Source organism: Biomphalaria glabrata, chromosome 7, assembly GCF_947242115.1.
Source record: "Biomphalaria glabrata chromosome 7, xgBioGlab47.1, whole genome shotgun sequence".
Classification (NCBI taxonomy): Eukaryota; Metazoa; Mollusca; class Gastropoda; family Planorbidae; genus Biomphalaria; species Biomphalaria glabrata.
Genome location: NC_074717.1, coordinates 32,509,824 through 32,536,934, shown reverse-complemented (window position 1 = coordinate 32,536,934; position 27,111 = coordinate 32,509,824). Strand labels below are relative to the sequence as shown.

Here is a 27,111-nt window from a genome sequence, read left to right as displayed (position 1 = left end):
CGGTGGTCTGTTCTGGTATGAAGTAGGACTCTTAGAACTTAAGACATATTACTCCCTGTGACTTTATAGCAGACGTCCAAGTCTAACTAGTAACTATTACTATTTGTTGATGCTTGTGCTAGTTAGACTAAATAAATACATCGTTTACTGTTGCCGACCTATCTTTCGTTGAGTGCCTGCCTTAGAGAGTTACAACAACTGGTGTCAGAAGTGGTATTTAGGCAGCTCAACAAAAGGATAAGAATGACAACGCTTAGGAAGCTAGATAAACTTAGCTGTAAACAGTTAAAAGAGGAGCTCCGAGACAGGGAGCTGAGGATCTTCTGTGACAAAGAAAAAATGAGAGCCAGTCTTTGGCAGGCCCTTGTTGATGAAGGGGAGGATCCGGAAACATACCTGTTTGAGATAGAACCAGATATTGGTGAGGTGCTGAACACCCTGCAAAACTGGTTATGTGAACTTTGTACTTTCCAGGATTCGATGAATCATTCTATGGACAAACTGATACGTAACGTGCAAGGCCAGGTCAATCCAGTAAGAGAGAGGAGTCCGCATCATTCAACAACAATGAACCGTTACTCATTCAAGACTTTGGCTGTACTGATAGTTACAAAGAATGCGTCAATGTTAACAAGAAAAACGCAGATGAACAGAAAGAGACAGTTGAAGCAATAGAAGAAGTCTGCTACGCGACTGAAACTTTTGCTGTACCAGCTTTGAGTGCCACAACGACCCGGACAGAGCAGGACAACTTTGAGCCTGCGTTATAGCCAGTCACTTTGGACCTTAAGGACCCCTATCGATCTACCTACGAGGGGAACTTGAATTTTGATTGTTGCATTCAGGCGGTAAGCAACAACAGTACATGCGGTGCTTCACGAAGGGAGTGCAAATGTCAAGAAACCCATCAACAGGGTCTGAAACCAGTGGACTTCGATACTTCTGTTTTCACCAGCGAGAGAGGCCCTGAAGGTGGTCAGAAGAACCCTGCAGCTGATGGACTTTTGCACCTGAAACGTTGTAAAGGTGCCTTACAGACAATTCTCCCTGAGACGGCTGAGGCTGACAGTTTGTTAAACAGCGTGGCTTCATGTGGGTCTACAGCTCTTTCACGAGTCATCCTTAGAAAGGGTCTGATGAAGCGCAGTTCTGAATCAACTGCATTAACAACAACAAGAGCTGTCACTACCACTCGATGTGTCAGGTGGCTGACGCCAGCGACAACCGTCAGGATGGAGAGGCCACGTTTGCGACATCGTGTCGAAAGAAACTTGGTCAACTGGAGGAGAAAACGGCACCTGCAGAGAGCAGTGTGGATCGCTTTGTGGGGAACACGCTCCCTGCCGTCTGTAGCTCCCACAGACCGACCTCCACCTGCACTGACCAACGTCCACCACCCTGTAGGGCACCTGAATCTGTTCGGGACGAACAGATCTGAGAAGGGGGCAATGTTGTAACCACGCTCCCGCGCTACACTAATGGTGCGCATCTGAGCACTACTGAACACGACTAGTGAAAGACATTGAGACAGGAAGAAGGACTGTTGTGAGCCGGCTAGAAGTCATGGGAGTTTGAACAGTCAGGTGCTGTCCTGTGTGATACTAGGAAACTGTGTGGGAGACCTGGAGCGACACTGGGAAGTGTGTCGGTGGTCTGTTCTGGTATGAAGTAGGACTCTTAGAACTTAAGACATATTACTCCCTGTGACTTTATAGCAGACGTCCAAGTCTAACTAGTAACTATTACTATTTGTTGATGCTTGTGCTAGTTAGACTAAATAAATACATCGTTTACTGTTGCCGACCTGTCTTTCGTTGAGTGCCTGCCTTAGAGAGTTACAACAATATGTATGCATCATTCATTGTTTCAGCATTTAACTTCACATTTGTATTTTTTATCATATTATGTACTAACATATTTTCCTTCAATATAATTATGTTCTAATCTAAGGGAATAATAGATGTTGGGCAGAAAGCTCCTCCTTGGTTGAGGTCGAGTGAAGTTTGATCTTTATTTTGTTTAAAAAAAGAGTTCACTCTGGGCTCAAGAGTCCTCAATGGGACTAATTTAACTTTTACCACCACATCAATCAAGTATGATTTCTCTCCCTTGTTCAAGATACCATACAAAATAATTAATTACTAACAGTTAATTAACTGGTTAATTTTTTTCATTAATTCTTGTGTTGTCAGGTAAAAGAAATGATTGTGCAAAATTTCAGCCTTATCCGAGATTGGGTGTGGGACAATAATTTTTCCATCCTTTTACCATACAGACGACAGAGTGAGTTGATAAAAGATTAAAAACTCAAAATTATCTTTTTTTAAACTATATGACCATTTCACAAGGTCCCAAGTACTTGAAAACAGATAATGTGTGGTGCCCCAACAGACTATTGGATATGTAGGTGGTGGTAAATTGGTTATTATTAGTATCATTTTTTTAAAAGACACCTACAAATTCAGTTTTTGAAATAAAATAAAATCTCTCTTTGGCATGATGGTTAAGACAGAAGAAAACAATTGACTCTGCTGTTGATAAAGTCCCCAGTTTGTTTAACAGTCCGAAATTATTTTTTTTTATTCTGTAAAAACATACGATTTTCTTCACAAGAAATGAAAACTCATAACACTCATATAAAAGAGCATACAAATTATACATATTGATGGAGGTAAACAACATTAAACATTTCTTCTACATATTTTTTCTTTGTTTAGTGTCGCTTTTGCGTTGAAAATCTTTATTATTCTTTTCATAGTGAGTCTTATGTACCACTACCAGACTAACACACAAAATTACAACATACAGTGAACTTATAGGAAAATTAACAATCTCATCATATTTGGTACTGTATTCAAATCAATAATTTATGCCATATAACAATCTTTTTCTACAAATTTTAAAATATTTTTTTTTTATTAAAAGAGACTTTTAGATGGTAATAAATTATTACAAAACAAAAAAAAAATGAAATTGTATACCAGTATAATTACACAGTTTGTACAATTGAAAGCAAAGTAAACATATTTTATCATTACGGTCTATAAATAAAAGACACTATGTGCTTGTCTTTGTTACAATGAGGGTACTCAATGATGGAAGTGCTATTCTTCTCAAACTTTTCCATTGGTGGGAGCAAAGATACAAGTTATGGTGCTAAAGAATGAAATGTTAAGAATCAAATAAGAAGGAGGCAAAGCAAAGATATATCTTGAAGGGTTACAAAATATCGACCAAAAGACTCTGTGTTAATGGAAGAAGGCTAAATTGGTTCTTATACTGTAGATTTGGAAAAAGCAAAACAAGAGTTATAAGTTTGTGTGTGAGTTTGTAAGGATTACAGAAGGGTGGACTTACTAAACTGTATTTTTTGGGTTGTCCCTCTTGATTTGTTGCATTGAAGGAAGCAAAGTAAAAGTATTTTATGATAAAGATTGGCTACAAACTGTTGAGTTTGTATACAGCACTGAGGAGTAGGCAAAACACATGTATTTTGTATTTTAAGACTTGTATTTAATGAGTCAAAGAAATATGTTTGTACAGGGTGTTCTTATTGGACAGTAACAGTTGAGTGTCAACAATATATATGTATATACACAAAGTTTCAAAACAATTTCTTTTCAAGTTGTATGAAATACAATTAAATATAGAGCACTGGTATGATAACAGATACAAAATTAAAACAATTTTTAAATGCATTAAAATTCAAGTTTATGGATCGTTCAAATAGGCCAGTGCCGCAATAAAATCTCCATGAAGTGCTTTCAACAAGTAAAGAGCTTCTAGTCTGGTCAGTCTTAAATGCTTGGTGAGGAACTGAAATAAATAAAAAGTCACTGAAAACAACTTCTACATATTTGTACTTTTACTAGAAAATACAAAACAGAGAACAAAATCAACACAACCTGTTAAAGAAAACAAATGAATGGATACATTTCTCACCTCAACCCGCCTTAAAAGTGTTGCTTCATCAGCTACCAAATCTGAGGAGTTAATATCAATTTGTGGTAAAACTTCATCAATATCATGCAGTGACTCTTCAGTTTCAGACTGTGATGAATCATCAACTGCTACTTGTGATGTTTTGTCTCTCACAGATGGTTCTTTAGATGCTATCTGTGAATTTTCATCAGTTTCAGACTGTGTAGATTTATCACTTTCAGAATGTGAAACTTCTTCAGCTATTAACTCTGGGGATTTATTGACATCTTGAGACATCTCATCAGTCACAACAGCAGCCAACTGTGACAATTCGTCTATTTCAAACTGTGGTGATTCATTTTCTACCAACTGTAAAGTTACATTAGCTTCAGACACTTGTGATTTATCTTTCAAAAACAAAAAAAAAAATATGAATAAATTATCCATACTTTTTATCTAGCAACAATAACACTAAAAAGGACATTTTTAAAAATTGGTTCCATTTCATTTGTATAAAATAAAACAAGAATATACTAAATATTTCAACACTTTGACTTTTGGGAGTTTGAGGCTGCTGTTAGTAGCAGTAGACATGCACATTCTATCAAGCTAATCAGTTTTATCACTGAAACCTTAACATATACAGAGCAAGTAAATGTTATAAAAAATACAATCCTCTGCCAGGACTTGAATTTACAGTTGATATTCTAACATTATGCAGCTACTTGTCATGATGTAATCAATAAAGTCCCTGATAAAATCAGAAAATACTAACTTAATTTGATTCTCTACAAAATTTATAAAAATATTAAAATACCAGCATGTGAATAGGCTTAAGGTATCTCAATCTTGTTTAATTATTGTGTATAAAATCATAAGATCAAAAGTTATTTGACTGTTTAAATGAGTTAGGGCAAGGAAGCAATTACCTTGTGTGTGTAATGTAGGCCTACATGGACACAGACCTTCACTGATGTAATCTAATATTGGGGAACAAGTGCCATCATCCTGTGCCTCTGTTTCTTGTTCACTGGATGTGGTAGAGAAACTTGATTCAATTCTTAATGTATGTGAACCACAATGATGGCTTTTAGGTCCATGGGAAATTTCAACAGCAGAACCTGATATTTCAGTTTGTTTCTCCATGTCTTGTGCAATGTCAAGCGATACTGATTGTGAATGGGGTGATTCCAATTGCTGCTTTGATTGTCCTTCTAACAATTTAACATGTGATATTGTTTCAGAACTAGAAGATTCCCTTTGTTGATTCCCATGACCATCTGGCATTTTGATTGGTAAAATTAATCCACTCTTTTTCCTTTGGTCTTGCGTTATTACAGGAGAAATTGATTCATCAGACATGGAGTCATAGTCATGTTTATCTTGACTTCCAGGAAGAACACTGACCGGAGAAATCGAGCCAAAAGAAGGTAATACGTCTTGCTGTATCTCCCCATCCATTGACAACCTCAAAGAAGAAACTGAATCAGTTGATGATCCACCAGTAGACGACTCACTTCCAGTAAAGGATGCCAAATCATCATCTGAGCTTTCAACTTGAACATCGACAGAATTTTTAGACATTTTTCTTTTTTTTGTTTTGTTCTTTAGATCTGGAAAAAAAAAATATTTATAATCTACAAATTTACAAAATTATATTTATAACTAACAAATTACATAAAATTATATTATAATTAACAAATTACATATGTTGATTTTTTATAAATTATAATTTTTTTAGAAAATAATTTTAAATTTCACATTTATATGAAAAATTACATCATTTACATTATCTTATAATTTAACTATACTAACTTGGTTAAAGAGATACATTGGTGCTTTAGATTAAAGTGATTTTAATATATTATAAATACAAGCATTCCTATGAGTTCACATAAGTGACTTAACCTGGCTACTGACCTTGTAATGACTAGCAAAATTATGATATTATGTGATCCCATGGGCTTACCTGCTTCTTTATGATTCCATTTATCAATTACATCAAATAAAGGGTCTTCATCTGAGCTTTCACCTTAAAATTAAATTTAAAAAAAAATAAAACTTATTTTAAATATTCACAAATGCAACTTTTTATTACTGCAAGTAACCATTCAATAAAAATGATTGAAAAATAAATGTTTTTGAAGAAATTATTTCAAAAAAAATAATTTAAAGATGAAACAACACTTCTGCATGACCATGTGCCATTATTTTGTTTTTCAAAATTAACTCATACACTTGACTATGTTTATATAAGATCAAAAAGTTAATAGTGAAACATGAATAGGAGCACAAGGATTTTTGTGTATGTGTCATTAAAATACAAAATTAACATCCCAAAGCATAAAGGCAAATATTGGATGGTAAACAAAACAAAAAGTTGTCTTAATGCTTTGTTAATAGTCATTTGGAAGAATAAAATAAAAGGATTTATTCAAAGTTGTGCGGAGATCAAAATTCTACACACTCATTCACACAAATAAAGAAAAAGTAAATAACATTCAGAAACTAGACACTTAATAAATAGTGATCATTTCCTTTAATTTTGTTATGCTTAACAAGTTTTGAGTTTATCTCCTGATTATTGATCAGGTGTACCTGAGGTTTCACATTTTTTAGACTTTACTCCTTCTAGTCCATTAAGTTTTGCCTTCCAATCATCTGGAATGTCATAGTTATCAATATGATTAAGAATCAACTTGAACCGTGCCTTCATGCTTTGGTAAGTATGTTGGGTTACCTTTAAAAAAAATGAATATATATATACATAATTAAATCAGCCACTAAAATAGATTTACTAGTCAAACATTTGAAAAAAAAACTCCCGGAATGATCAAGAAGTTTTTTTGAGAGTAACAGTTGTAAAGATTGAAATAAAGCTGTAGCAATGACCAACAGTTCTGTTGCATAGATAGAGCATGAGAAGCAAATATTATTGGAGCTTATAGTGTGACAATCATTTCCCCTAATAGCTCTATCACACTGGAAATCTATAGAAAAAAAAAGAGTAATTCAACCATTATAAGATTTTAATAATCTTAAATGAATAACAAAGTGCTCTTCTATCCTCTGCCAGACTTACTTTATAAAAATATTAGATATGTTGTGAATCAACAAAAACAAAAAAAGATAGTAACAATGTTATCTTAACTAAATTATTAGACTGTCAATTGCAAATCTGATAATCTTACAATTATGAACAAGGAACTTTCCATGCGCAAAATAGCACTGCAATAACAAATGCACCCTATTATAAAAGAAATATGTTTTTACTTTACTTTATGACAATGGTTGACATTTTGATTTGAATTCTAGACCTTTAAAGAATCAGATCAAAACATACCAATACGCCAGACTTTTTCAAATCTGAAATGTAATTGTGGAGCTTCCTTTCCAGACAACCAATGAACAGTGTTCTAAAAGGCTAAATGAAATGCAACAAACTTACTTGGAGTGATTCCATCTGCTTCCACACCACATTGCCCCCAGTTTTAGTGTAAACATCATTATTGATAAGATACTTGATAATGTTTAAGTCATCACTGAGTGTGTACTTCTTTCTTCTGTGGGAAAGAATGAAATAAAAACATAATTAATGGAAAAATCAAACAGGCAGACAATTTTTATTAAGCATACCAAAAAAAAATATTTTTGTTTAAATGTGAGTGAAAAGTTATTTATCATATAGAGGAAAATCTATAAATGAAATTTATACATTCAATATTTTCAGGACTTATTACAAAGTTCCCTCACTCAAAATTCACTTTAAAAAAAGTTAAGGATCTAACATTCATAACCTTCTACATAATCCATTAAAAAACAAACACATGTTAAGGATCTACATAATCTATAAAAATAAAATACATGTTAAGGATGATGGATCTAACATTCAAGGCTACTTTAGTAACCTACATAATCTAAAAAAAAAAAAAATCAATGTTAAGCATCTAACATTCAAGACTACCTACATAATCTAAAAAAATATTTACATAGAGGATTTTAATTATTTTTAATATTTGTAATTTTCATTGGTGTGATAAAAGAAAAAGTAGTTATGGTTAAGATTAGTCCTCCTTAATAAAAATTAAGAGTGGATTTGATAAAAGGTTGGTGAGCTAGATATCTTATATTAAACATTTTCAATTATTAAGCAGTAACAAAAGAATTTTCGGTTTCGCATACTGATAGAAATGCCAGTATTAAACACTAATACTAATTTCTTCCATCTTAAAAATGTAATGGCGATTAGCTGGCAAAATAATTTTCATGTATTTCATTGGTCCAACTGTGTCTATTATTGCTGTTAAGTTAACCAGCGCTGCTTTTTTTTTCACACTTTTTTCTTTTCAAATTATAAACAATAAAATATTTATCTGTTAATAAATGTTGTTTTGTATCTAGTTTTACTAATATTCAAGATCTTATTATTTTTTACTGAGAAAAAAAAAATTCTAGCTGTAATAAGGATGTATTTGGGGGGGTGGCAAAGAAATAGATTGTCCAAGTGATTTTTCAGTGTTGAAGTCATGGAATAGATCAACATTTTCTTCAAGATATTAAAATAATTAAGAGTCTACGAGATCTTATTGATACCTAATCTATGTTGTGGTGATCACTTTTCAAAAACATAAAAGCAAAGACAGAAACACATATCTCTGGGTCTTGAAGGCAAGCTTTACTATTTTTTAAGGAGAATGAAATTGTTTTTTTTTTTTTAATGTTAGTAAAAAAAAAAAAGGTTTCAATTAAAGTAACCTATAAGCTCTTACCCTGTAAAGTCATCTTGACTCAACTTGACCCTTGTACTTTCAACAGGACCAAGCACATTCTCATCACCAGTGTTGTCAGATACATTAATATCTTTTGAGGTGGAAGGATTAAGGCCTAAAACCTCAGCTCTAATAAACAGAAATAAAACTTAGATTCTAATGATCATAAACAAATCCTCAGTCCTAGTGAACGGAAATAGTTCCTCGTTCTAAAAAAAAAAATTTTCATTGAAGAGAATGTTATTGGTCAAGTATAAAGGTTTAAGCTTTTAGCTTTCTCAATACGTTATGATCCAATAACTTATCTGGACCAGTTGGGAAAATTGACCTGAATTCGAACTCTTGGCTCAAGCCTTCTCAAGCTGACATACTAACCACACTTCTAGTGAGGTGCTTATGAAAATACAAGATTGTATAATTATCTATTGTTTGTTTCAAACTCATTTTTAAGTGGCAACCTATAAAGGGGACTAATTCAGCTGATACCACTATTTCAGTCAAGTAAATTTTTTTTCCTTTGTTTGAGATATCAAACAAATTAATTAATTACCAATAGTTGATTAAATAATTGGATAATTTTTTTTATTGATTCTTGTGGTTTCAGGTAAAAGAAATAATTGTGCAAAATGTCAGCTTGATCCGAGATAGGTTGTTGGAGAATTAACATGTGCAAACTTTTAACCATACAGACAGAATGAGTTTATATAAGCTTTGTAATAATGTCTATGCCTTCCATTCTGAAGATTAAGGATGGGTGCAGTGTTTCAAATGGCTATGCAGACCCAGGTGTGATCTTTTGCCACATCTGATGCAGATGTTGTCATCAAAGGTCTATATAAGTTATCATCTTCTGCTCCTGTATTCCACAAGGGCTTTTCTTTGAGTTTCAAATGTGTGTCCTGCTGCAATAATGAGAGCTCTCAAACTGTCTCTTTCAGAGGCCACCTGCTGTCAGCAACTGAATTGATCTTTACAGCACTTTTTTTTTTTGGGGGGGGGGGGGGGGGGGGGGTCACTATATTACGCCATCGCCATCTAAAAGGTTGTCAAAAAAGATGGTCTGTGCAATGCAGTCACCCACATTGTGGGATGAGTGTCTAATCACACCGGCCTGAATAACATAGTTATTTGTAAGGTAGCCTTGCCAGTGTATACACAATATGGAACTAAGGCACCTGTGATGGAAGCATTTGAGGAGCCTTGGATGTCTTCTATAGAGCAACCAGGTCTGACAGTCATACAAAAATGTGATGATAACCACTTCTTTAAAAACATTTATTTTGTAGGTAAGCAAAGAGACCTATTCTATCAAAGGTTTAAGCTATGCTATAAATTACTAACTTGCCTGTAATTGTCAGTATGTATAAATCTATTTTTCACAATACAGTCTGTAATGAAACTGAATGGTAAGTATCCATTATTAATCAAAGGATCATTTCTTGTTTCACACAGCCTGAAAATAATGACAACACAAAGTATAAGGAAATTATCTTTTAGTAACCACTGCTAAATATAAAGAGCAACCATAATCCAGACCAAGCTAATCAGCATTTGACTGTATGCCTACGTATGGTTCTATCTAATTCTTTTAACATTTTAGAAATATTTCTCATTAAATCAGTTACAAAGAAGTTGTTTCTTACATAAACGTTATTGCAAAATAAATTTAAAAAAAAAAAGGCTAAATAAATATGTGTGCTTGTATTTTTGCCTTGAATAAAAACCTTTAGCAAAGAAGGGTACTTTTATTTTTTAAAAGTATATTAACTTTTTATATAATGGAAAATCTTACTTATACTGGTAAAAAAAATAATTAAAATCTCATTAAATAAAATTGATTTAGAATTTCACATTGAGATGTAGGCCTAGTAACCAGAGAATATATAGAAACAAAATTGTATGACTTTTATGAAACATTTGACCTATATAACTATTTAACTAGTTTAACATGCTAAACTAACCATGCCAATGTGTTATTTTCTTGTCTGACCACTCACCTTACAACTAAAACTATTGCATAACCATAAAATGCGCTACATGTGTATGCCTATCCTTACCAGGTTGTTAAAATCAGTCGGACACACAGTCAATTTACTTTTTGGGCAAAGTGGGTGTTTAAAGATAGAAATACATACATGCTTAACTAACCATGCCAGTGTGTAAATATTTTCTTGTCTGACCACTCAACATTGAGCAAACAATATTGCCTAACGTGAAAAAACAAAACAAAAAAAAAACAACACAGGGTGGTCTTGTAGTATTATCAACTACACATGTACAGTACACTAGGCTTACGCATGGATGTCTATCTGACCAGGTTGTTAAAATCAGTAAGACACAGTCTATTTACTTTTTGGGCAAGGAGGATGTGAATTAATATTTTTTTACTAGAGTAAAAAAGTTATTGTACAACTTTAGAACTATATAGGCCTACCTAGATCTCAGTAAGTCTAAAGACTAGAATCTCCATACGCTTTGGCTTCATTTAAAGTTTAAGATATAAAAAGGGTGTACTTGATGTTCCTGCAGTTAATAAATTATTGTTTGCAGCACATGACTAGATTATAACCACTAGATTTGACTAGATATTGACCTAACAAGCTTATCAGACACCAAACACCACACGTGACTCATAAAAAAACCCATTTGGAACAAACCCATTCATAATAATGCATCTAATAGAAGTTTTTGGCTTTTAACAACATTTGATAATACTGCTACTTTCAAGTGCAGATATTGACTCCCATAAACTTCTACCAGCATCTAGCTTTACCCTTCTCAAATGCAGACAGACAAAATAGTTGTTAGCTGCATCATTTTTTTTTATAATCAAAGTTGTTGATAATCAGATGACCAGAGAACAGGGATGTGCGCTTCAACCGCTACCACATGTTGAAAAGTTTTATAAATTTTAATTGAATTTTATAGTTTGTAACTAAAAAAAACTAAACTACAATTTTAACTAAAATATTTTTTTCTAGTTAAACTTTGACCTTAATTAAATTTTTAGTTAAACTAAAAGTTTTTAACTTCATAGTTAACTTTTGCCCATTGCTAATTTCAGACCATCAACTGGTCATCAGGAAAATGTTTTAAAGGCCACAGACAGCTTGATACATAGTGGCTAAATACTAAATATAGTAAGTAATAACAGTAATATATATATTAATTAGGTTCAATTGTTGAGGGATGGATGGAGATTCAAAATTCTAACACAGAACAAGGAAAACCTAAGACATACAGCCTGCTTCCTTCTATGCACTACAAGGGACTGGTCACAACATGATTGTATCATCACAAAAGGTTAAAGGTAGCTTACTGAAGTGTGGTGCTGCTAGATAAATATAATACATGGATGCCAGAATTTTTGTGTTTTCTTTTCAAACTTGCATCAGATTCAAGTGTAGAACAAATTAAAAAATTCATTTTTTATGTCTTTTAAAGTGACAGTAATGTGTGTGATGGACCAACTGCAATGAACTATTTATTAGATCTATGGAGACTAAACAGACTTGGAAGCTTGAAAATCACTTAACAGCCTTTAAACAAAATCCATGCAATTAAAATCAGAAGTCTAATAATAATGGTACTTACAAAACATCAGCTTCACTTGCATTATCTGTGATGTAACCACCACCCTTCTGAAAAGTGTGCAATTGTTATATTTTAAAACTAAAATTATAGTCTACTTAATAGAAATAATAGATCTATATATAATATATAATATGTGTTGTTTTTTTCAATGTATGTTCTATAATACACATTACTTTGCGACACATTTATTTTTTTGTTATTAATAATATTGTGAATTTGTGGAATATTGGACATATTTATATTCTGTGAGTAATGGATTTTTCACTTCTTAAGGGTACGTGTGTTTGTCGTAATTTTTTTAATGTTTTATAATTCAATAAATTGTCTGCTTCTTCTGATTTTATTTTTTTTTTAATTCCTCTATTCTAGGGCAATAAAACTGATATATAATAAGTCAATAAAAGCCAGTTTAAAATTGGTCAAAAAATGGTCCTATAAGTAGAATGGTAAGAGTAGTGAGAGCTCAATCGGTTTTCCACCACTAGAAAATTGATTTACCAATTAAAAATTATGGTAATAGTTTAGATGCCCAGATACCTATACCAACCACCATGTTGTTTTCAAGCATATTGATCTCCATTATCTATATTTAACTTTTAATAACTTTTTTAAAGAGAGTTTTTTTTAGGTCTTATGCTGTCAACTTATGTTTTTTTACATTTATTTACTGAAATGAAGGTCTAAATAAAAAGTTAACAATAATTTGAACTTATTTCTTCTTTTTTTTTCTTCTTATCAAATTATTAATTTACAAAAAATATCTGGTTAACAATTAGATCTATCTATTACGTCACCAAGCAATGCAAAATATTGATAAAATAAAAAAATAAAAAAAATATGCATGCATATCTACATGTTTAATTATTTTCTTTCGAACAAAGTTATGCTTTATGACTTAGAAATCTATAAAGATCAATGACATAATACGAGACTCGTATTACTACGATAGAAAATAAAACATTTTATTTTAAAAGGTTAGCATTATCTTAATACTTTTATTTTTATCTGTTGATTACAACTACAGTTAGATCTATACATTTCTAATGAATTTCAAGTGCCATCCGTTTTCGTAAAATCACATCACAAATCACATCAGAAAGAAAAAGATTGATTTTATTAAGCTGACATAGATCTAGTGATGACATAATCCCCTTTCTCTTAGCCGGCAGTCCTCAGAGGAGTCTACTGTCTACAAGCAAGGCCTGCCTTATGTAATTGGAGGTAAAACGAATAGGGAGGCCCAATGCGAAGTGAATAGTGTGGCCTCAAATGAAATAGAAAAGCAAAAATGAAGACCTAAAATATGCAATGAGTGTTATATAAACTGTCCTGTATCACCTGTATCTATATCTCAAAACCAACAAATAAGTTAAATTCACATAGCGCCAATGGCACTAATGTGCTTCATGGACGATTCATAATCATTAGACTAGAAATAATGTTTCCACATGTCAACACAAGGAAGAAACATTGGTCTTCTAACATAATATATGTAATCTAACAAGTAGAACTAAATATTTGTGAATAAACCTTGAATCATAGTAGAGACTTAAAATTAGAGCTAGACGAGAAGACATAGATCCATAGAGTTCTGCTTGCGATTTAATTCACGTTTCGCATTTTTTTCTCAAAAAAATTCTTTGAATCCTTTGCGAGACCCCCACCAATCAAAAGCCAAGGGGGCTGCCTAGTTTGCCTGTAACTAAGGACAGTCCAGCTACAAGATTGTGTGTGTGTGTTTTTTTTTTTTGGGGGGGGGGGGGGGGGGTTATATGTCGAGTGTAACTTGATCAAGAAAAAAAAATGCTCATCTATTTCACTAAATTTGTTTAACAATGTCTGGTTGGGGGTGGGTAGCGATTCCACCTACATTCTGTTACGGAGTCCCAAGCCAGTTTTTCTCTCCTACCGTACCATAGTACCGTACCGGCGGCTATTTTCTCCCTTTCTTCTTCTGTACCTTTCAACACGCGCAGACACATAAGATCGAGGTCACGGTCGTAGTATTCACGGCAGAACTAGGTGTGATGTTATCACCTCTCCCTGTTCGGAGCTTCGCCAGCTTCGTGGCCGTATTACGTCAGCTACTGTTTGGATACTATGCTCGTAAAGGGGGAAGGGCAAGGTACGGTGAGTTACCTTGGTCAATACTGATCTAGTCGTTCACTTTCTATGTTGGATCACTGACATACAGTTCAACTGAGGTCTAAATCGAGACTAGGACTAAAATTTTTAGTTACATAAACGATGTCCAATCAAAACTCTCTTGCTTGGATCCTATATTGTCGGCCAGCTTCAATAGATAGTTATGTACCACAAAAAACAATTCCCGTGAGTGGATCCTATATTGTCGGCCAGCTTCAATAGATAGTTATGTACCACAAAAAACAATTCCCGTGAGTGGATCCTATATTGTCGTTGTTGTGGTAGGATCCTATATTGTCGGCCAGCTTCAAAAGCAATTATGTATGACAAATACACTCTGCTTGTCGTAGAAGTGTCTCCTCTCCCTCCCCATTTGGTCCAGAGAAGTAGTAACACTCCTACTATTTCATCTTGCTGCTCTTTCATCTCATTGAAGAGATTTAATAATAAAGTCTTTGAGGTTTATCGGCCCAGTCTCTAATTGGAGCCATCACAAGGTTACTAACAGCGATACCACTGTAACATTTCCAGAATCTTCCCTTCCATGCCACAATCCAATCATGATGTTCTCTACTTTGTTGTGGATATTGATTATTTTTATATTGTTCATTGTTTTACATTCAATAGTTTTATTAATTCTCTTTGTTGTATTATGGTTTGTGTGTGTCAGGCCTACCGGTATATATCTAATTAACCCTGTGCATTAAGCAGTAATTTAAAATTAGCCTATTAGTTTATTAACTATTGATAATTAATTATTTTGTTTAGAATCAAACAAGTCAAAGAAATATACTTGAATGATGTGGTGGTGTAAATATTTTTTTTATTATCATAAAAAAAAACGAAGATTAAATTACGTTATGCTACATTGCCTACAACATGTCAAGCTTAAAGCTAGCAGCTAGAGGTTATAAATTATATAATATAATGAGAATATTTTTTTCTATAAATTTCTTTTTGTCTTTGTAGATCTATGTTATTATTTTTATTTATTACATTTTATATTTAGTTTTTGTACAAAAAGGTTGTTTGCATTCTAAATAAGTTTCACTATTAGATCTAATACTTATAGCTATTAGAAACAAAGACAAAATACAAACAAAAAAAGTTGGCAATTATATTAATGGAGATAATTTAGTGCTGAGCCTTAAAAACAAAAATGGCGTATTTCCAATGACTATTAAATAAAAATATTAAAGGGAAACTCTGATGGTTTTTCAAATTTGAGTTATTGTTATTGACATATATTTAAATTCTGCTTAAAAAGTTGTAATAGTAAACATTTCACCATTTTTTATTTAAATGCTTTGAAACATTTATATTTAATAAATTAGTCAGTAAATTCTTGACATCTCAAAAAAAAAAAATAGGGTTCTTTGAGATTTTGTTTTTAGGTTAGGCAAATGTCACTTCCCTCAACAATACTGAAAGGGAAACAAGATTTGACCAATCGTATTGCTTCAGTTTTACAGTAGCTGTTAGCCTTAGTGACGGCCTAGTCCAGAGCTATGGTACAGTTATATGTAGATAGATAGATTTAAAAGCATTAGGACAACCAATTCGAGAAAAAAAAGTAACATTTTCATCTAAGCCCCTCCCTGTCCCAAGAAGTAAATAGATTGCAGGTCTGACTGATTCGACCACAAACTAGTCAGTGTAAGGCTAGCCTAGACTACGTGTAGTCAGTCATGACAAGACAACCAAGCGATAGTGTTTGTTGTGTGTTGAGTGGTCAGGCGAGAAGATACACACTGTTGAGGTTAGTCAAGCGTGTAAATCTCCTTAACTTAGTTTAACACGCATTTTTTTCTTTGCTTACAAGATCTAGTTTTAAAATTACTTAGACGAAGATATATTTCTTTTACGAGAATGTAAACGTTACTGTATTATTTTCCGTTATACAGTAAGTCAATAGATTTAATTAATAGGCATGGCCACCATGGCATGTGTGACGTCACATAGAAACCCGGTGAAAGTCTGACTGTTTTGGATGCGCAGGAAAATTATGTCAGAAAAATATCAATTACTAAGTTATTATTGCAAATAAAAACAAAACAATGATATATTATATTATCTGTAAATCAAAACACATATATTTAGATCTATATTATAATTTTTAATATCAAAAATTGTCAAAACCATTGTTGGAGTTTCCCTTTAATATTATGAATATACGGTAATAAGAAATTCAACTTAAAAAAATATATATTTTAAAAACTATTTATCTTTATCTTTTATCTTATATTATATAATATTATAATACACCGTTAAGTTTACGTTACTTCAAAAAAGACGATGATTACGTCCTACGCGTCATGCATTTAGTCATGCATATTTACCAATGACTTAAATTCTGCCAAGTCACTGGTTAAAAAAAGTGGTTTTCCTGGCTAGCTCAGGCAACCCATTCCAATTATTAATTCCATGCTCTAACTCTAATTATAAATCCTATCTCCAAACAAAGAAATCAAATTACACTTTAAGGTACACACTTTAATTTAACGATTTAACATAATAGATCTAATTGATATTAAATAATTAATATAGTCAATAGTCTAATTAGAATCTAATAATTATTTATAATAACATTAATTATTATGATTATAATAATTATATTAATTATTTAATTCAGTGATGCACTGACTGGCCATGCAGGTCCAGGAGGAGATCTAATCTATCTAGAAATGAATCTAGATACTAGATCTATTGATATTGATTACATTACTAGCCAACCTACCTCTATTAAACTACTTAATTCGTCATCCTGAGTTTTAACAAAGAATATTTTTGGACTAAAATCCTCATAGTTTCTAAACAATATTACGCTAAAGTTAAAATTTAGCATTGATTTCAAGTTGGCCGCCATAGATCCATCATTTTACCATATCCGGTGTAAACAATAATCGCTCTTTTAGGACTAAACATTAAAAAATGGTAGAATGTGACCACAGACCTATATATATATAATATACTAGACATATTTTACCCGCGACCTGCGGGTCTTTATTTGCGTATTACTGTCGATATAGTCACTGAGAGTGTTTTTAGAACATTTAAACGAAAAAATAATGTAATAAATAAAGCGAATGTGTAAATGTAAAAATAGTATGAATGAAGTCATCAAATCAAAATAGCTAATCTACTTAAATATTTTTTTTTAAAGTAAAACATTTGCTTGTAGGCCTACATATATTTGATTAAAATTTGAAATAAATAGACTTAATTTTGTATGTTCATGTGTTAAAGTATAAAATAGTGCTTAGCAGTAAAACTTTAAAAAAATATCCCTCCATATAAAATATTTACAATTCGGATCACCAATCCCACCGATAAACACTTTTCCCATAATAGATATTATAAACTAATCATTTAAAAAAATGCACCCAAATATTGAAATATTTTTTCTAAAATACTTTTTTGTTCTTATAAATTAAGCTACATCCCTGTAGGGCCGGTTTTTATCCAAACCAGAAGCACTAGCGGATCCAGAACTTTGGAGTGGGGGGGGGGCGATTTTTTTCCAAACCCTAACCCTAACGCCAAGTAAACCCTAACCCTATGCATAAACGTGCGTACAACACACACACACACACACACACACATACATACATATACATATATATATATGAGAATTAAAAAAGCAGCATTTCTCAAACTTCGGCGAAAAACAAAACAACTGGGGCAGCGCTATAAGGTTCCCTAGTGGGGTTCGGGGCGAAGCCCCGACGCCAAAAGCGTTTTCTTACTTTTTTCACTGCTGAAACGCATTCTCCTGACAAGTACAGGTCATTATTCATCAGTGGAGTTCGGGGCGAAGCCCCGACGCCTAAAGCGTTTTCTTGCATTCTTCATTGCAGAAACGCATTCTCCTGACATCTACAGCTCATTATACACCAATGGAGTTCGGGGCGAAGCCCCGACGCCTAAAGCGTTTTCTTGCATTCTTCACTGCAGAAACGCATTTTCCTGACAAGTACAGCTAATTATTTATCATGGAGTTCGGGGCGAAGCCCGAACCCAAAAGCGTTTTCTTGCATTCTTCATTGCAGAAACGCATTTTCCTGACATCTATAGCTCATTATTCATCAATGGAGTTCGGGGGCGAAGCCCCGACGACAAAAGCGTTTTCTTGCATTCTTCAATGCAGAAACACTTTCTCCTGACCTAAAGCTCATTATTCATACTATTAAAAAAGGACCTTTTGAATAATGTTGTACTTGAAAAATATTCTAATATGAATTTATAGGCCCTAAATACATTGCAAATAAAACCGATTTGTTCCTTGAAAAGATAAGATACCCCACATATTTAGATTTTGGCTTTGAGGATCGCCCCCCTGAAAAAAAATTATTCGATAAATAGTATAAATTGTGAGTTAGAGTCCCAAATTTATTCAACTAGAAAAATATCAGATTGAGTCAAGTTTGGGAAAAGGCGACTATTAAAACATTATTTGAGTTTAGAACTCATCTCAATCATGACTCTTATACTGAAAAATTTCGATTGAATTCTAACTTTTCCAATGCAAAGTCTTTCTTAAAATAATTATGATAAATTCATGTGAAATTACATAAACTTTGTCTGGAAATGGGAGGGGCGGTAGAGTGAAAACGATTAATCCTCGCTCCTTTAATAATTTCTGCTAAAGATTGCATTTAGCATTAAAGAATAGGGGTGGGGCGACTCGATATAAGAATTTAATTTATAGTATATATAAATTATATTAGTGACAGATTTTTTTGAATTTTGTAATTTCTTAACTATAATACAAAAACAAAAAGTATTGATTTGTCCGACGGGGGAAATGCGATTGCATGTATCGCCCCTCCCACCTGGTACAACCCTTTTTCATTTAAATTTACTAATGATACAATTTGAGATTAAAGTGTGGTACGACATAATATACAATGGGTCACATATCAATACGTAGTTTATATTATATATGTATATTTAACTAATTTTGTTCACAAACTATGATTCTCCACAAAAATAGGACCGCCCCCCCCAGCACTCAGAGAGCTAGAGTGGGGAGGGCAGTACATGCAATCGCCACCCCCCCAACCCCACCGAATCGGCCAAAATACCAGAAAGGGAGCGACATAATATATAAAATTTATATATGAATTCGACTAATTTTGTTCACAAACTATGATTTCTCCATAAAAACGGACCGCCTCCCCCCACTCAAAGGGTTTAGGTGGGAAGGGCAGTAGAGGTATTCGCCCCCCCCCCCCAGCAATCGGCAAACAGGGAACGACATAATATAAAGATCGGTTAAAATATCAATAACAAGTTTTAGCCATATGGATATTTAATTGATTCTGTTAGCAAGCTGTGATTTCTACAAATAAATTGGACCGCCCCCCCCCACTCGAAAGTGTAAGGGGGGGCGGCAATGATACCATCGCCCCCTCCCGACCCCACCAAATCGGCCAACATACTACAGGGGGGGGGGGGCGAAATAATCTAAAAATAGGTTGAAATATAAATAATTATTATATATTTTTAACATAAGTAATAAATTCGTATACATATTGTGTGAATTCTATAATAAAATTCGCCCGCCCCGTCGGCCGAGTGGGGGGGGGGGGGCGATCGCCCCTACCGCGCCCCCCCCCCCTGGATCCGCCAGTGACCAGAAGTCCACAGGCAATAGGTTTAGAATTCAGAGTGAAACACATCACTATTTTGGTTAAAAAGAAAATACTTCTTTTAAAAAAGTTCAGCCTGTAAATGACGAAACAAATAATTCTATACTATTCAACTTCAGATGGTCTACTACTCTTCAAGTATTTTTATCTCAGCTGGTCTGAGAAAGGAGACTTCTCAGTATGCTACGGTAGCCACAGGTGTTGTAAAAGTCATGTTGACCTTCGAAATCATCTCTGCCCTGATCATGGACCGGGCAGGCAGAAGAACTCTGCACATGATCGGACTCGTGGTGAACTTATAAGAAAGACCCATGTGGAAATGAATCTAGAAACCTCAGCTTAGGCTTCTAAATCTCTTACCTTATTATTTATGATTGATATTTCAGGACCAATACCTTGGTTCATGATGACTGAGATGTTTGCGCAGGGTCCTAGGTCAGCCGCTGTCAGTGTTTCTGTGGTGATCAACTGGCTGTGCAACTTTGCTGTTGGCTTAGTGTTTCCTATTTTACAGGTATGTGCATTTTAAGGGGATCTAAGTAAATAAGTTAAGTACCCTTTTCAGGCTTTGGGATGTATAGGACAAATGATGTCATCCGTTTCTATGGTTGACAGGGTGTCTTGTGGCCAGCACAACGACCAACCGCTTTACTTTCCCTAACTAATGTCATTAGAATTGGGTGGACTCAAGGGCGTCCTTAAGATCCAAAATAAAAAATCCCAGTCTTCACTAAGTTTTGTAAGCCTAGCGCTTTACTACTCAGATCTATATCTACTTAATCTACTCCTTCATGCTGTGCTGCTTTTTTTGCTAAATGTTCTATGATTACATAATGACATGCTGTAAAAATAAATTGTCTGTTATATAAAGACAATTGCAGTTTAGTCATTGAAGTAAAGCATTACTTTTTTTCTCTATTGTAATCTAATTACTCAGTTAATAGAACTAACTAATCCTTTTTTTTTTTCAACATTCTTCACCTTCACCTATACAAAAACAGCATAATCTATTCTGCATACATCCCAGATATTGACAACTATGATTTGACTACAATTATTATATTAACCATCATCAAAGTGTCCATTATTTGTATGTAGACAAAGTGATTTAAATTATTTCAAAATTATATCATTTTATACCATATTAAATACTAAGTGATATAACTTTACGATAAAATAGGCTCTACTAATGTGGATAAAATTTTAATAGGTTATTAATTTTAAAATATTCAATTATTGTAAAACATTTTCAATGCTTGACTATTATTGTCTTCTTGTTTGGATGTAATTAAGCATAATATTTATCTAGTGGGTAGCTAGGGTGGGGGCAGGGGGGTCCAAATTTGAAAATCCCCCCAAACCCCTACTTGAGGGGTCGTCCAAATGAGTGTCTGAAAGTTTTTGTGCATTAAATATTAAGCCAATGACATTTTATCTTGCTATTCATGTTGTTATGTAAATTATTGACCATCTTGCATGTATTCCACACATTAGACTATTATCTATTTATTAAGTACATTATCTCAAGTCATGATGTCAAATGTCAACACAATGGGACCCCCTTAAAAGGCCAAGCCCCCAGGACCCCTAAATCCCTTGCTATGCTAGTGTATTTATCAGAGATGATTTTTCATGATTAAAAATTGAATTATTACTAAACTACTTTTTTTTTTCCTTACAGAAGTCACTAGAAACATATTCCTTTCTGCCTTTCTCCATCATGCTGTTGTTGTTCTTCATTTTCACCTATATGTTTGTCCCAGAGACCAAAAGCAAAAGTATTTCTGAGATTACCCAGCTGTTTAAATCTCCCACTATGGATAGATCAGAATCCAGAAATTCCTACAAATGCTCAAAGAACAGATACATCACCCAAGTCTTGATAATTGATCCACCTCTCTCAGAAAAAGGGACAAAATATTATATAGAGTCCAGCTACTTATAGAATTTAGGTGGCTGAACAATTTGGCTGCTGTTTTATTTTTTGAAATGTTAGTCTTTTGATTTAGTTTCATGTTGTTGGATAAATTTGTTATTTATAACATTTAATTATAATATGTACAGGGCTTTCATTATTATATTAATGCAAATACAATTAATCAGTTTTAAAAAATATATTCATCATTTTAAATGACAACTTTTGTTATATTGTTCTAAATATGTATGATCATGTATCAACATACCTCAATAGAATTGTGATAACACAACACATGTTATCACAACAGTTGTTTATGAGATACCATTTTATACATTTAAAGGAGGCCAGAGACTTTCTTCCAATAAAGTGATTTAAAACTATGTACCCCATCAGTATTTTATATTATATTTATAAAACTAATTAAAGCAGCTTTTTTCTGGCTGACAATGTCTGTGCTGGATGTGGCAAAATATGTAAGTTGCAGCTGAGGCTAGGTAGCCATGGGAAATACTGCTTTCATTAAATCTTCAGACTTGAAGACAAGCCTTATTATTATTAATCTGGTCAGTGATTTTGGTGCAATATGAACACTAATGTTTTGTTTAACTATTTTTCAATAAAATTGTTTTCTTTTAAAAATATTTTTATTATAAGTTTCAACTTTTGTTAACATTGATTACTTGAATGAGATTGTGAGATTCTGTTTTCAGTTATTTAATATTGATATTTTTTATGTAAATGTTTTGTTTTGGATGTTCCTTTGTAATTGAAGATTATTATATCCTAGCCCAAACTTCCTGCAGGACAGGGTTTGAGCCCAGGAAATTTGAGTTGACAGTCCAGAGCGTGTACCACATCACCAGTCAACCCAAAGGTCCAATATTGGTCCTGTTTGAGCATCTTAAATATATACTGGTGACTTGAAAACAAAGTAGAACTTTTTTCTATTTAGTTTTTAGGAAAAATAAAATAATCAAGTTATTCCAGTAAGTAAAGTACCCTTTCATACCTTGGGGCAGATGATGTTAATGCCATCTGTTTCTGTGGCTTCTGGTTAATGAGGTTGTCATGTGACCAGCACAACGACCAACCACCTTTACTTTTTCTCGACTAGTGTCAGGCACCCATTAGCGTTGGCAGACTCGGGTGCCCTATATATCCCTTAAATAAAAAATCCCAGTCCAGATTTGAACCTGGGATCTCTCGGTTCTGCAGCCAAACTGGGACCCAATGGTTCTGCAGCCAAGTGCTTTACCACTCAGCCACTGCGTCTCCTGAAAGGTATCCAATCTTACATTAAGCTGCGTAAAACTAATTGTTCCTGAGCCAATCAGACCATTGAAAAATATAAGCATTTTTTTTTAGTAGATTTCAACAAACAGTTAACCAGAAATTAAACACTAAATTATGTAGCAACTTCTCCTTCATGGTCAAAGCATAGCACAATGTCATCTCCCATGAACTTGAAGATGCCTTTTTTTTTTGTTTACTATTAAATTGCTTTTGTGTAATGCAACTGTCATGCTGGTAGTATGCTCAGGGCACTAAGGCCCAATCTCTTTTGGACCAGTGGTTTCCATACTGTCATTGGGCACTTGGCTAACACAACATTGCTTGAGTAGGATTTGAACCTGAGCCCCTTTGATAGGTGGCCAAATGGTTTATTCCTCTCAGCCACATATAAGATTAATAGATAAAATTTATAAAATTATGCCATTAATAGATAAAATTATTCTGTCACCACCATCATCACCGCTTGGCTGTTTACCAAAGCAAAGGGATTGTTAAAGAGCTTGATTAATTAAATCTATTAATCAATGATTCATTTGATGTCCACCAGTTATTTGTTTTATGAGAAGGTAATGATTTCCCTTTGTTTATAAGCTTTCTAGGCAACATGTAGTTATTCATTGAGAATTAGAACTGCAAAACTGCCTGGGTGTATGCTATGTGGTACTGACTGTCATCACAAGGGTCCTAGGCTGAAATCCCACCTGTTGCTGTGTCTTAAGAATTTGGCCCACAAAAGAAGTTGTAAGGTGAAAAGATAATCTCTTTTGTTGATATTACCTTAGACCAGTGATGCCCAGCCTAATTCGAACTGTGGGCCTTTTTAATTTCCGACACTCGTGTCGCGGGCCACATGACCGAAAAGATACAAAAACGTAATGAAACAGAACTGAAACTATTTTATTAGAAACCCGTGGATCTAGCACTTACATTAATTAGTGAGATGTTTGAAGTTTGTCTTCTTTTCTACCCTTCGGAACAATGGCTTCAATTCTCTACTTACTATGTGAGCTACATTCTATCTAGCTTAACCACCAACTCATTTTCTCATCTCTTTTTGGCAGCTATTCAATCCTTCAATCTCTAGGCGTAGTTTAACAATATTTTATTCGAGGCTCAAATCAAGAATGCTTCCATATTTTATTTTTTTTTAAACAACCACACTTTCTTTATATATCAAATACATTGGCTTATTATCATGCTCCACAACAAAGTAAAGATCCGTTCACTTTTCGTGTTAGATTATACATCTAGTCTCATTTCATAAACACAATGTTAAAGATCATGGTACCAATCCATCAGAGAAAAAGTTGGGGTAACGTAGGTAAAAATAACTTTATCTACCTTTTTGAAGAGGGGATTTTCTACACTTTGTGCCGTCGTTTCGCCGGGCCGGATGGAACCACTTCGCGGGCCGGATCTGGCCCGCTGGCCGTATTTTGGGCATCACTGCCTGAGACAACTTATTACGACATAAACACAGTCGTGTGTTTTTGTGTTGACAGTGAGAACAGGTTAGCTATGCAGTGTGAAGGAGGCAGGATAAGTGGCATTGTTGTTAGTGGTCTTAGGTAGGGGAGACAACTTTAAGGAATACCAGATTGAAAAGACATGTTATTGTAGGGAATTAGTTGGAGTTAAATCTCATGAGAAACACTAGGAATGTAGGGTTGGAAAGACGCCGTGAATGGCGCCAAATGTCTTGAGGATGTAGGGTTGGAAAGATGTCTCACCAGCAGACTTGTACAGTTAGACTTCTATTTGTTTCTTCACTATCTCTGTATTCTCTAATAGTAGCATTGATGTTGACATAGTCAAGTGTAAATCGTCATCTTTCTGTTGGTGTTGTAGGCATGTTCCAGGAATGCAGTCTCAGTTGCTCAAAAATGTCTTCCCACATAAAGAAAATCAAGTAGGCCTATCGTGGGGTTACAATTCTGGAGTTTTTGGGGGACAAACTGTTGACAATGCTTTACAATCTGATCCAATATGGGGGGGGGGGGGTAACAATTCTTTGCGAAATAAACTGTTGACAATTACTCTGCAATGAGTTGTAGTGTTTCTCTCACACTCAGTGTGCACCACATAAACCCAGGAGTGACTCAAGGGTGACATGTGACATAAAGTTGTGTCAGACGTTAAGAAAACAACAAAAAAGTCTCTATTCACAGCAAACTTGTGACCAGATCAAATAAATACACATCGTTTCCTTCTGGTCGCTCGATCAAAAGTCAAGTAGTACAAACTTTTCTGCCAAAGTGTTCAACACAGGTATGTCCACTTCGTTTTTCACTCTCACAGGTCAACGACAGTTCTACATATTGCGGATGTTCTGTAGAATATTTGTATTACACAAATAACAAACTAGTGTTTAAGAGGGAAGACATATTCGGAACTCCGTTTATTACGTAAACACAAGCGGTGTTGCACTGACGCGCTAGTGTGCAAATGTACATATAATACTGTAATAACTTAAGTGAGGCAACTCAACGAGGACATAGACGTTTATTTACACGGAGACATGACAAACACAAAGGGCATCTGCCTTGAGCACAGCATCTCCATATTGGCTCTCTACTTGGGCGGAAATCGTTAGTCTCTTATGTCAACATCCGACTTGTCTGGTCACTGATAGTGCGCACCTTCTTTCTGCACTATCTTGGATGGCGGTGCGCATGGCAAAGTCATAACATTGCCCCCGTCTTAGAAATTTTCGTCCCGAAAAGAAACACTGCAGCTGAGGTTTGACAGTTCAGGTGGATGTCGATCAGTGGGAGCCACAGGCGGCAGGGAGCGTGTTCCCCACGAGGCCATCCGCATTGTTTTCCTCCAGTGCCGCTTTCTCTTTCTCCAGTTGACCAGGCTGTTGTTGCGATAATGACGTGGCCGTTTGCCACACAAAGAGATAGGGTCGAGCACTGTTTTCTTCAGCACAGCCGTTGATCGGACACGCTGTCTCAGCAGACCTTCCCGATAGACGCCTCTCAAGGGAGCTGCAGGTTCGCTTGCAGCCACGTTGCAAGCAAAGTCCAATGCACCGCAGTCATCCTCAGACAACAGTCTTACGTCCAGAAGATAGGTCTCTTCAGGTTCAAGTGGAAAATGTCTTCCGCTTGACAGCTCAGATTTAGAGTGGTTTGATTGACATTCATCTATGCCAATGTCGATGATGATGGTAGAAGTACATATGCCCTGTTGGTGGTTTTCTTGGCATCTAAATTCTAGGTGTGATGCGCCGCACGTACAGTTCATGCTAAACCTCTGAATGCAGTTGTCAAGCTTCAAATTTCCCTCGTGAGCACCGACAGATAGGCAGAGGTCTTTAAAGTCCACAGCAACAGGCTTAGACGCAGACCCAACGTTGTCTTCATCTGTCCGGCTCATTGAGGTACTGGTAACAGGTACAACAGGAACAAACGCTTCAGGCACATAACAGACTTCAGTTAAGGTACTGGTAACAGGTACAACAAGAAAAAACGCTTCAGGCACATAACAGACTTCAGTTTCTTCATTTGTCTCCTTCCGTTCGACTCGGTACATCCCGTTGAGATCATCACAGCAATCGCCATCACGTTTCTCGTCTTGAAAGTCACAACCACAAGACTTGCCCACAACACAGACACAGACGGCGCTCAAATCCCTAGCGTCTCCGTCACCACTGTTTGTGCAACCACAGTCTTGACCACGCAACTTCTTGACCAACGAGTCTACAGGCAAATGCTCCTTTACCAACGAGTCTACTCCTTCTTTCAGCTGAGACACCATTTTATCTACCTTGTTCCCCATACTGTTAGTTTGTTCACACATTGCTTCATTTATCTTG

The 27,111-nt window shown here is 34.6% G+C and overlaps 3 protein-coding genes across 3 annotated transcripts; 2 read left to right on the top strand and 1 right to left on the bottom strand.

The window, feature by feature from the left end:
• Positions 1-339: 339 nt before the first annotated feature.
• On the top strand, positions 340-5,400 carry LOC129927135 (uncharacterized). Its single transcript, XM_056034365.1, has 3 exons — positions 340-534; positions 792-1,661; positions 5,262-5,400. The coding sequence occupies exons 1-2, from the start codon at positions 340-342 to the stop codon at positions 1,455-1,457; spliced, it is 861 nt and encodes a 286-aa protein (XP_055890340.1). The 3' UTR covers positions 1,458-1,661; positions 5,262-5,400.
• LOC106069450 (telomeric repeat-binding factor 2-interacting protein 1-like) lies at positions 2,539-17,337 on the bottom strand. Its single transcript, XM_013229120.2, has 10 exons — positions 17,167-17,337; positions 12,285-12,331; positions 10,036-10,143; positions 8,691-8,819; positions 7,370-7,484; positions 6,520-6,661; positions 5,891-5,953; positions 4,851-5,534; positions 3,943-4,328; positions 2,539-3,816 (listed from the first exon to the last, which is right to left on the bottom strand). The coding sequence occupies exons 1-10, from the start codon at positions 17,293-17,295 to the stop codon at positions 3,712-3,714; spliced, it is 1,908 nt and encodes a 635-aa protein (XP_013084574.2). The 5' UTR covers positions 17,296-17,337; the 3' UTR covers positions 2,539-3,711.
• A 2,812-nt stretch (positions 17,338-20,149) lies between these two features.
• On the top strand, positions 20,150-22,582 carry LOC106069473 (solute carrier family 2, facilitated glucose transporter member 3-like). The gene is made up of 2 exons (XM_013229142.2): positions 20,150-20,594; positions 21,762-22,582. Exons 1-2 carry the CDS (start codon positions 20,451-20,453, stop codon positions 22,023-22,025), a joined length of 408 nt encoding a protein of 135 aa, XP_013084596.2. The 5' UTR covers positions 20,150-20,450; the 3' UTR covers positions 22,026-22,582.
• Positions 22,583-27,111: the final 4,529 nt, after the last annotated feature.